At 45.9% G+C, this 12,437-nt stretch overlaps 1 protein-coding gene across 26 annotated transcripts in view; it reads right to left on the bottom strand.

The window, feature by feature from the left end:
* BCAS1 (brain enriched myelin associated protein 1) overlaps nucleotides 1-12,437 on the bottom strand; it is a 127,166-nt gene that overhangs the window by 40,910 nt on the left and 73,819 nt on the right. For 17 of the 26 annotated variants that reach the window (XM_068263449.1, XM_068263455.1, XM_068263450.1 and 14 more), the window contains 2 exons: nucleotides 6,581-6,751; nucleotides 3,349-3,390 (listed from right to left, as the gene is read on the bottom strand). In XM_068263449.1, coding sequence (XP_068119550.1) covers nucleotides 3,349-3,390; nucleotides 6,581-6,751 — 213 coding nt within the window. The remainder of the gene's footprint in view (nucleotides 1-3,348; nucleotides 3,391-6,580; nucleotides 6,752-12,437) is intronic. The other 9 variants (XM_068263462.1, XM_068263461.1, XM_068263448.1 and 6 more) reach the window with 3 other exon arrangements.

Here is a 12,437-nt window from a genome sequence, read left to right on the forward strand (position 1 = left end):
GCTGAGATATACTTCAGTGCTTGGCGGGGCAAGTGGCAGAGACAGCGCTCTGATTTGCTGCATTTTAGATGACCTCATATCGCAGTAATGGCGAGGGGGAAGGTTAGTGTTGGGAGAGGAGAGGGGAAGGTTAGTATTGGAGGGGGAGAGGATGGAAGTTAGTGTTATGAGAGGGGGAGGTTAAGATCAGAGTGGCAGGTTAGTGTTAGGCTTTAAAAGGGGGAAACACTGGGTGTGAGAATAGCCGACAGAGAAGGAATATAGCCGAAAAATTTACTTTGGCACTATCCCATGCCAAAAACAAATTACAATAAAGCATGCACATGCTCGGATTGGCCTGAAACGGAAGAGGAGGGATAGTCAGAACTCTGACGTGACATACAGGTGCCTGGAAGGGGAGGAGCCTTCACATAACCTATAGCACAGTTCCCCAACCCTGTCCTCAAGGCCCTCTAGCAGTGCATGTTTTGCAGAAAAACCACAAACATGCACAGGTGAGGTAATCAGTGTCTCAGCAGAGCTGGCTAACTACCTCTGTGGATTTCCACAAAACATGCTCTGTTGGTGGGTCTTGAGGACAGGGTTGGGGAACACTGAAAGTATATTTAAAGTCAACTACTACTGGCTCTGCTGTCTGTTTTTTTAGACTTTGGTTGAGACTAAGATATTATTGTACCATTGCAAAACTAGTCAGGTTCTCAATGGACACCTGAAGTGAGTGGAAGATGAAGGCTGCCATATTTATTTCCTTTTGAACCTCCCTTGCATTCAATTTCTGCTGGATTTCTGTGCAAAAAGTGGTTAAATTATTTTTCATGAAATTATTGCCTGTAACTTAACAATGTGTCAAACAAGGGTCTAGTAAACTATTTCAGTATAATAAAAGTTTCAAACACAGAATCTTGTCAAAAAATAAATGTAATAATAATATTTCCATTTGTGCCAGGCCACAATTTCCCCTCTCTTCAGTTTTTTGACATGAAACATGAAAATTATCTCATGCAGGTTTTCAGAGCACGCAAAAATGTGCTTACAAACGCAAATTTTAATGTGAAAAAATATGAAAAAGCTCCTGGACTATTTTTCCCTGGACAAGTCAGGCTCATCCATACCGCCAGGGAGGATAACAGTGCAAAGTGCCTGGCTGTCCTGCTGATCCTCTTTCTCTAATACTTTCAGCCATAGACCCTGAACAAGCATCAGCAGATCAGGTGCTCTGACTGGATTTGCTGCATGCTTGTTTCAGGGTTGCAAATCAGGCGCTACTGATGGATGAAAGATCAGCAAGACTGCCAGGCAATGGGCATTGTTTCAAAGGAAATACATATGGCAGCCTCCATATCCTTCTCATTTCAGGTGTACTTGAAAGTGTACCTGAGCTGAAGCTAAAGAGAGGGAAGCCTCGGGATCCTATTGAAGCTTCTCTTGGTGCTCTGATGTCCCCTGTCGCTGAGCGTGGACCCCGGAAACAAGGAATTGTCACTAATATCGGGGCCATGCACCTTCAATACCTTCAGCGTAGTCGTGCAGCAGCCTGGTGAGCATGCCGCATATGCCCGGGCTACTGCTCATGCACGCGTAACAGAGGAGGAATGTACATGCCCGGGCTACTGCTCATGCACGCGTAACAGAGGAGGAATGTACATGCCCGGGCTACTGCACATGCACGCGTAACAGAGGAGGAATGTACATGCCCGGGCTACTGCGCATGCACACGTAACAGAGGAGGATTGTACATGCCCGGGCTACTGCTCATGCACGCGTAACAGAGGAGGAATGTACATGCCCGGGCTACTGCTCATGCACGCGTAACAGAGGAGGAATGTACATGCCCGGGCTACTGCTCATGCACGCGTAACAGAGGAGGAATGTACATGCCCGGGCTACTGCTCATGCACGCGTAACAGAGGAGGAATGTACATGCCCAGGCTACTGCACATGCACGCGTAACAGAGGAGGAATGTACATGCCCGGGATATTGCGCATGCACGCGTAACAGAGGAGGAATGTACATGCCCGGGCTACTGCGCATGCACGCGTAACAGAGGAGGAATGTACATGCCCGGGCTACTGCGCATGCACGCGTAACAGAGGAGGAATGTACATGCCCGGGCTACTGCTCAAGTACGCGTAACAGAGGAGGAATGTACATGCCCGGGCTACTGCGCATGCACGCGTAACAGAGGAGGAATGTACATGCCCGGGCTACTGCTCAAGTACGCGTAACAGAGGAGGAATGTACATGCCCGGGCTACAGAGGAGGAATGTACATGCCCGGGCTACTGCGCATGCACACGTAACAGAGGAGGAATGTACATGCCCGGGCTACTGCGTATGCACGCGTAACAGAGGAGGAATGTACATGCCCGGGCTACTGCGCATGCACGCGTAACAGAGGAGGAATGTACATGCCCGGGCTACTGCGCATGCATGCGTAACAGAGGAGGAATGTACAAAAGTCATCAGCATACTAGCAGGAGTTTCAATAACAACACACTTTTATTGTGCCTTGCACCATTTGGCGCCCACAGTTGCCTCCCCATCCCCAGGTATTTTGATGTTGCATTGTATTTTTATGCTACCAGCTGCTCACACTGTTCCTTGCTACGATTGCATCACTTGTGTTTTTTGTATCACGCATCATTAAAGCCAGACTTCCTTTCCTTGTCTTTGTGGGACTTCAGCTCTTTTATTGTGCCATTATGCCACGTAAGGTGCCGACAATTGTTTCGGTGCCCTCGCAGGGTCCCCCTTTCTCAAGGCATGAGAAAGGGGGAGGCTCCCTAAACAATTGTCGGCACCTTACGTGGAATAATGGCACAATAAAAGTGCGTTGTTATTTAAACTACTGCAGATGACTTGTGAACATTGCTGCTACGGAGTGACTTTGCTACAGTCACCTTATCAAGCAACCAGAGTTGGGTAGTGTACAGTGAAGCGGGCACACTATCAAACAGAGGAGGAGCGTGGCCCTGATGTGACGAGGGACATGGGACCACTGATGGAAGCCTCAATAGGGATCCCGAGGCTTCCGTCTCTTCAGGTTAATATCTTATTTTGAACCCGAGCTTCGGTTTCGGGATCTCTTTAATGCCAGTTGTGTCCCAACTGTCACAGATGACACTGCAAAAAGTGAGGCAGCTCACCAGAGCAGGGACACAGACAGCAATGCTACCAGACAGATCCTCCTGCTCTCTGAATCATTTGTATGTTAAATGTTACTGATATATAAGTTTCTGAAACATACACCCATAATTTGTGTTTAAAAAATAAATTCCCTGAAACACTGGACTGTATTTCTTGCCTATTATTTCCACGTAAGAAGACTGTGTAGGAATATAAACTTACATTCTCTTGGATTGTAGTGGGCTGGGGGTCTCCTTTAAAGGACTGAAGACAAAGCAGAATTTAAGTGTTAGTGTTGATTATATAATCATATAAATGGACAGAATACATGTTAAGGGAGTGATTAGAGTCGCACATTAGCTGCAAATTACTGTGGCAACACAGATGGAAGAGGCCAGAGCCTAGGTGGCAAGTAAAAAATATTGCCAGGGCTGCATCTCCAAGGGAGGCAGAGCGATCATCTGCCGGAGCAGGCAAGTATTTAACCCTGCGACCCCCGCCACCCATTCTCATTAAGACATGGCAGGCTCTGTCATTTTTAACTTGGGTAATCTTTAAAGGATACCCGAAGTGACATGTGACATGATGAGATAGACATGGGTATGTACAGTGCCTAGCACACGAATAACTATGCTGTGTTCCTTTTTTTCTTTCTCTGCCTGAAAGAGTTAGAATCAGTTGGAATCACTGATAAGAAATTCCAACTATAAAACACTTTCCTAGCAGAAAATGGCTTCTGAGAGCAAGACCGAGATAAAAAGGAGAATTTCTTATCAGTGAGGGTTACACTGTAGTCACTTCCTGTCTGAGTCAGGGCTGAATCAGCCACTTACATACCTGATATTTAACTCTTTCAGGCAGAGAAAGAAAAAAAGGAACACAGCATAGTTATTCGTGTGCTAGGCACTGTACATACACAAGTCTATCTCACCATGTCACCCCAGGTATCCTTTAACCACTTGAGGACCCACCCTTTACCCCCCCTTAAGGACCAGCGCTGTGCTGAGTGATCTGTGCTGGGTGGGCTCTGCAGCCCCCAGCACAGATCATGTAGCAGGCAGAGAGATCAGATCACCCCCCTTTTTTCCCCACTAGGGGGATGATGTGCTGGGGGGGTCCGATCTCTCATGCCTGCATGTGGCTGGCGGGGGGGGGGGGCAGCTCAAAGCCCCCCTCCGCGGCGAAATTCCCCCCTCCCTCTCCTACCTGCTCCCCCCCCGGAGATCAGGGCTGCACAGGACGCTATCCGTCCTGTGCAGCCAGTGACGGGACGTCCCCTGTCACATGGCGGCGATCCCCGGCCGCTGATTGGCCGGGGATCGCCGATCTACCTTACGGCGCTGCTGCGCAGCAGCGCCGTACAAATGTAAACAAAGCGGATTATTTCCGCTTGTGTTTACATTTCGCCCGAGCGGCTGCTTCCTGATTAATCAGCCTGCAGCTGGCGACGCAATACTGCGTCGCTGGTCCTGCAGCTGCCACTTTGCCGACGCGCGGTATGAGTGCGCGGTCGGCAAGTGGTTAAGCATAGGACCACTGATATTTTAAATAAAACAAAATTTAAAGAGTCCTTTTGCAGACAAAAAAACAAATAAAACCCAAGTCATGTGTGTACACACACACGTACACACGTACACACACTGACGTACACACACGTACACACACTGACGTACACACACGTACACACACACGTACACACACACACACGTACACACACACACGTACACACACACACAGACGTACACACACACAAACACACACACCCTACCTTAAAGGGAACCTAAACTGAGAGGTATAAGGATGTTTCCTTTTAAACAATACCAGTTGCCTGGCATCCTTCTGATCTCTGTGGCTGCAGTAGTGGGTGAATCACACACCTGAAACAAGCATGCAGCTAATTCAGTCTGACTTCAGTCAGAGCACCTGATCTGTGGCTAAAAGTATTAGACACAGGATCAGCAGGAGAGTCGGGCAACTGGTATTATTTCAAACGGAAAAATCCATATCCTTCTCAGTTTAGGTTCCCTTTAATTAAGGAAGTAGGCATCAGACAAGGTTGTATTCAAAAGGTGTTTTCCTATCTTCATGGTAGACTTCTTTTTGAAGCTAAAAGTGCACAATAAAGATAGGAAAATACTTTTTGAACTATTTGTAGGATCCAAACTCCATATCTGTATCATAGCTGTATGATAGAGAAGACCGACATAGTGCATAGCATAGTCTCAGGCATTGTGTATATACCATAAATTCCACATCATTAAATACATGCATTGTGTGTGTCTTGGCACGGAAATGGTCAGAAAGTGGCTGTATGGACAGGGCTGGTGCATCCATAGGGTAAAATTAGTCACCAGTTTACTGTCAGTATAGTATGAAAATGGAAGGGGCCCCACATTCATATTTGCCCAAGGCCTCATTCTACCTAATACTGCTAGTGGAGGCAGCAGATCGATAGTCGATATGCTCACAATATCAAGTGGGGCAAAGACATCAATCCCTACAACCCAGCTGTCTGATAGCGGAGTGACTGATTGCTTTAAGCTAGGCTTTCAGAGGTTGGTAGCGGCCCGATACAGCAAAGTTTTCATCAAGGGCCTCTTCCTAGGCAGAAATCTCATGTACTGCCTCACAGGTGTATTATGGGAGAGTGATGCCATCTGTATCACGTAAAGCACGCACTCAAAATCGCGTTACTATAATTACGCATGCGAAATTTGCTATTACGGCGCGAAATTATGGTAGTGTAATTGCCATTAAAATCGTAATTGATAATACCGTAAGCGTAATTTTCAACGCGTAATTTCGTGTTTCGTTCATAACGTAATTTCGCGTTAAACCATAACGTAATTTCACATTTCTTCGTAATTTCGTGCAGGCAGCCTCTTCCCCTATGAGATTGCTCAACTTCCTGTTGTTTTTGTTCGCATTAGCCAATTAGAAGCGAATCAGCGGTAGTCAGACGAACGCTAACAAATTTTCGCATATGAACGCTTTTATTTTTTAAATAATGTAAAAACTGAGCATGCGCAGTTCAAGGGTGTATTGACAAGAATGTTTCTATAGTTTAATATGAACTATCGCGAAATTACGTTATGTAACTACGCTTACGAACGGTTGCATGCAAGGCAAACGTAATTTCGCGTTACCCACTGTAATGCGAAAATTACACGAAAATTACGCTTACGCGGAATTTCGCAAAATCCTTCTTCATTACGATTATGTACTTACGGCCATAATCTTACTTACACTAATTACGCGAAATTTCGCGAAATCGTAATTAAGTCATTACGCTCACCTCTATCCCAGTTGTTGGATGGGGCCAATGAGCTTTTGGGAGGGTTGATCCTTATATACTGTAGTCAGTCCAACAGGACGTGCTAAAGTAAGAATGTGAGAGAGACAAGCTCACCAGTGACCAGGAAGCTGAAATAAAAGCCAATCAGGCTTCACTGACCTTTCTCCAGAAGAGGCGTGGCCTCGGGGCGGCTTCCTTTGCGCTTCTTCCTTCCTCTGCGGAGGCTGTGATCTGTGGTGGGACATTGGAAGGTTTATCCAGTGCTGCTGCTTCGGGGGCTGATTGCTGGGAGTTAAGTGACACAGACACAGTGGGTGGTACTAGCACAACCTGCGAGGAAGATTAGTGGTTAGGGCGGGGTTAGAGGTTACAGCTAAGCAGAGACTCGAGGATGTTCTAGGAAGACTCTCCCACCATAGACTGTGTCTATAGGGTAAGCTTTTATTTAATAGGCTTAAAATAACAGCGGCATAAAAGGGTTATTGACAATACACACATGAGCTTAGTAGCTTAGTGTAATACAAATTATGGCTTATACACATGCATAAACAGTATAACATAAAGCAGATTGTGGAGAGACAATATTATTACAACATGTCGGAATATAATAGCCAATCGCTATTGCAGACATATTGCAATACCAAAAATAACAAACATATGACCCTGTGGCAGAGTCATATGCCACAGAGTACTGCCACGCCGGCCGCCGTGATGACGCGAGGCGGCCGGCGTGTGATGTCAGCCGCGTCATACGCGGAAGGAACAGCCCGACATTCAGCAGAGTGTCGCCCGGGCTGCGGCCGGTCAGCCATTCCGGAGCGGGGACTAGGAAAGGAGCCAGGACGCCGTCGTGGGACCTCCCGACCAGCACTGGGCTGGAAAAAGCCCCGGGTGAGTACAACTTTCTTTTTTTACTTGAGCTCGGAGTCCCTTTAAGGCCTGGCTGCAGGGCCGCACAACTCAGCACACAAGTGATTCCCCCCTCCTTTTCCCCCCACCAGCAGAGCTTTCTGTTGGTGGGGTCTGATCGCTCCCTCAATGTTTATATTTTTTTGGTAAATATTTTTATTTTTTAATAAAAATGTTTTTTTTTATTTTTTTATTTTTACATCCCTCCCTCCCCCAGCCAGCCTATCACTGCCGATCCCTTCTTTGTCCCCCAGGGGGACAGCCGTGTGACACCTTAGATCGCAGCGCTGTACATGTATATTAGACGGCGGCTTGACTAGATTGATCAGTCATTTAATCTAGTCCATTGTTCTAACTACTGTATGTTTGAACGTCTATTAGTTGGACAAAGGACTAGAAGTTGTTTTTACACACGTACGGACCTGACAGTCGTTTGAACGACAGTTGGTCCAACCGATCTGTCAAGAGGCTCAGGCAAACTGGCTGTTATCAGTTGCTCGACTGCGCGTACACACATCCAACTTGTCGTTCAAACGACAAGTCAGATGACAAGATGGGTGGAAAATAAGGACGTGTACCTTAAATGAATCATCAGGCAAAAAAAAAAAAAAAAGGGTTTCACTTACCTGGGGCTTCTTCCAGCCCCATGCAGCCATCCTGTGACCTCGTAGTCACTCACTGCCGCTCCAGTCCCCCACCGTGACCTAGTCTCGTTTTTGCCGACCTCGGGGTCGTCATTACGTACATTTTTATGCATTCCCGCTAGTGCAGGAACATTAACGCATACATTTTTCGCGTTAACGGTGCAACGCTAATACATTTTCGTGTTACAACGCTAATGCTAAAATTTATTAGCTGTTCCTGCACTAGCGGGAATGCGTAAAAATTACGCAATGCAAAACTAGCTGGTGGCGGGGGACTGGAGCAGCAGTGAGTGACTACGAGGGGACAGGATGGCTGCATGGGGCTAGTAGAAGCAGAACTAGCTGGCGGCGGGGGACTGGAGCAGCAGTGAGTGACCACGAGGGGACAGGATGGCTGCATGGGGCTAGTAGAAGCAGAACTAGCTGGCGGCGGGGGACTGGAGCAGCAGTGAGTGACTACGAGGGGACAGGATGGCTGCATGGGGCTAGTAGAAGCAGAACTAGCTGGCGGCGGGGGACTGGAGCAGCAGTGAGTGACTACGAGGGGACAGGATGGCTGCATGGGGCTAGTAGAAGCAGAACTAGCTGGCGGCGCGGGACTGGAGCCGCAGTGAGTGACTACGAGGGGACAGGATGACTGCATGGGGCTAGTAGAAGCAGAACTAGCTGTCGGCAGGGGACTGGAGCCGCAGTGAGTGACTACGAGGGGACAGGATGGCTGCATGGGGCTAGTAGAAGCAGAACTAGCTGGCGGCGGGGGACTGGAGCAGCAGTGAGTGACTACGACAAGACAACAAATAGACAAATAACATTTTAACATTTATATCGCGCTTTTCTCCTGGCGGACTCAAAGCGCCAGAGCTGCAGCCACTAGGACGCGCTCTATAGGCAGTAGCAGTGTTAGGGAGACTTGCCTAAGGTCTCCTACTGAACAGGTGCTGGCTTACTGAACAGGCAGAGCCGAGATTCGAACCCTGGTCTCCTGCGTCAGAGGCAGAGCCCTTAACCATTACACCATCCAGGTACTACGAGGGGACAGCATGGCTGCATGGGGCTGGTAGAAGCCCCAGGTAAGTGAAACTCATTTTTTTTTTTTTTTGCCTGACAATTCCTTTAAGACAGGGTAATGCAACACACACTTGCAATGCAAGAGTCAAAGGGGCCTGAGGGTAATTGCCACTACTTATATCCATCCAATTATATTCAGGAACAGGTGGTGCTGGCGTCTGTCCATGACAACCATTGATGCTGCTTCCTATCTTTGGAAGGTGCAGTAGTTCGAGGGGTATCTATAGTTATCCTTTAAGCTTTGAAAACCCTTATTGATCTGGCCCATAGTATCATATTCTGAGCTAGTAGTGGGGTAATTGTTATAAACAAGAATATACAAAACTGGAAACTAAACAGATAGAAACAGCTTTATTAGAGCACCACCATCACATAAATTGTACAATTTAGCATACACGTGTAGACATGCATAAACTGTAAGATGTACAGTACATTTGTCCCACAATAAACTGCACTATAAATGTATTTTTCCTATGTTGCTGTTACTTACAGTAGGTAGTAAAAAATCTGACAGGTTTTTGACCAGTCCATCTCCTGATTGGGGATTATCAGAGTTTTCTCTATTTTTAATAGCACTAACTGAACGAAGCAGGTGAATTTGGCATTGGCTACTCCAGGTGCTGATATACTGCAATGTGGTATTTTTATATTACAGATATTTTAACTATTGGAATTAACCTGACACCCAAATTAACAATAGCATTGCAAAACAAACGCCTTACTGGATAGCAGTTGCTCAGCCCCCTGGGGTCCCTTTTACACTTACCGTTGAGACGCGCATTGCGGTTATCTCTCACGCCGCAACTCATCGCAGTGGCCATTAGACTCTGAGACATGACACACTGCCTGCAGTGTGATGCAACAGAAGTGCTCCGGGTACCACAAGCTGCAGTCACCCTGTAACTTCCCGGTAACATTGGAAGTGGGATTTTTTTCTCTCCTTTGGACGCCCATAACACGCGGTGCAACTAGCACAACACTGTAGAAGGATCATCAAAGAGTGTGCAAGTGAGTGGGGGAGGCTGGTCTGCCCTGCATACTTATATAGATCCTTCCCAGGGAGAGCTGTTAAAAAAAGGAAATACTGACAATCCATCCATGAGAAGATGAAAAGAGATGAGTCCTGCACCATCCAGTATAATGCTCTTTTGTTTATTAGGACATGACTGACATGTTACGACGACGTTTCGGAGGACTAACCTCCTTATTTAAGGAGCCAGATGGTTCCAAACTCATCTCTTTTCATCACGGATTGGAACCGCAAGCTGTCAGTTCCTGGTTCCAGGCACATCCCTACCTTTGAGAGTGCTGTAGGTGCGAACAAGATCTACTTTACAAATCCATGAGAAGATGGACTTGTCCAAAATCTGTCAGATCCTTAAATAAATTGTAAGTGACAGCGACATAGTAAAGAAGTAATTTCTAGTGCATTTTACTCTGACAGATGCTGCTCTGCACATTTCTGAACATTTGTTGCACTGTGAACATCTCTGCAGTGGGGGGACAGAAGCATTCAGCCACAATGCACACAGCTGAACAATGACTATGTTATTGGTGAGCACTAGTGCCCGGCGTGGCCACCATCACAACAAGCGAAGCCTAGTACAGCAACAAACACCGGCCTGCTTTTCATCATTGTTCCATTATACTTATGAAAAAGGAAACACAGCTGCCTCATAAAATCTCTAGTAATAATAATAACAACCCTTTTTACATGTTCTGTTAGCAGTGGCTGTGCAGGCTGATGCAGTAACAAAGCTTATATTATATTTTGCCATCTTTGATGAAATTATAGCTCCAGTATATCAGCCAAAGAGAGTCTTCACATTTGGATTTGGATCTTCTATATGCTATTACACATCCACAAGGCAATAGCTAGGGATGCTAAATGAGATACAAATAATTTAGAGTTGATGTAGGATTATGCAAATTTTGCAATTCTATGCAGTTTGAAAATGGACCAATCAAATTTTACCGTAAAATGTTACAAATTTTAATGAGCAGCATTTGATTGGTCCATTTTCAAGCTGCATACATTTGCATACACAATTTGCATAATACTGTATCAACAAATGACTTGCCTCTCATTGACCATCCCTTCCTAGCAATAACTTCTAGGAGAGAATACTGGGCTCTTCCAGGCAGTCAGTATTTTTAGTAAAGAGCAGTGCTGTCCCTTACAGAGGCCATCTAGTTTGCAACAGGAAATATGATGCCATGTTCATCACATAAGGGCCTTCACATTTTGAATTTGTACATCTGACATAGGATATTTGCTAGCATCAAACTGTTCATTTACTTATGTAATTCTCCCTATTTAGTAACTAGGGTTGATCAATTCTATGCAACTATTTCCAAGTTGATGCAAATATATGCAGTTTGAAAGTTTACAGTTTTGGAAATATTTGCTTATCATTGCTCATCCCTACTAGTAACATTACTGTTTTATTATTGACATCTTGGTTAATTATCATGATTGGACAATAGAAGTAGCAAAGTCAAGTTGCAAGTATGTAAAGTTTGTGTCTATAAATACACAGCATGTGAGCATGTTCCTTTAAGTAAACCCGAGGTGAGAGTAAAATGAAAAAAAATATGGGAGCTTTCATAATCAAACAGTGCAAGTTACCCAGCTATCGCTGTGAATCTAAGGGCCCGTTCACACTGCACGCGTTTCCAGCCGCGAAACGCGTGCAGGTGGCCGATACGCACGACAGCAGACATTGCATAGAGTGTGCGGTCCAGGAACGCATGCTGCACGTAGATTTTGCTAAAACGCGTGGCTGTCCCATTCACTTTTCAGTGATGGGATCAGCCACACAACGCACACAAACGCGGATGGCCATGCGTTCGTACGTGTTGCAGTCCGCACGCGTTCCGCACGCATGGCCATCTGCATTTGTGATCTGAACGGGCCCTAAGTCTAATAATTTAGCCATAGACCCTGAACAAGCATGCAGATCAGGTGCGCTGACTGAAGTCTGAATCAGTTGAGTCACATACCTGAAACAAGAATGTGGCTAGACATTATTGCAGCCAGAATATCAACAACACTGCCAGGCAACTGGTATTGTGTAAAAAGAAATAAATATGGCAAGCTCCATATCCCTCTCACCTCGGAACAACGGAGCCTCTCTGCCGCCAATGTGTGTTAGGCAAGAGGTTAAGGAACATGCTCACATGCTGTGTATTTATAGACGCAATCTTTGTATATCTGCAGCTATGGAAATACGTGGGGTGGAGATGAAGACCCGTAATCTACATACATAAATATGCATGAACTGAGAAATATTTGCATGTCACTGATCATTCCTACTGTGTAGACCTCAGTTGAGTGAGATCTTCATTCTGTAGGCATTTTTTAGTCAATAGTGAAACAATTGATTTTTGTAGGG

Source organism: Hyperolius riggenbachi, chromosome 12 (genome assembly GCF_040937935.1).
Source record: "Hyperolius riggenbachi isolate aHypRig1 chromosome 12, aHypRig1.pri, whole genome shotgun sequence".
In the NCBI taxonomy this organism is placed as follows: domain Eukaryota; kingdom Metazoa; phylum Chordata; class Amphibia; order Anura; family Hyperoliidae; genus Hyperolius; species Hyperolius riggenbachi.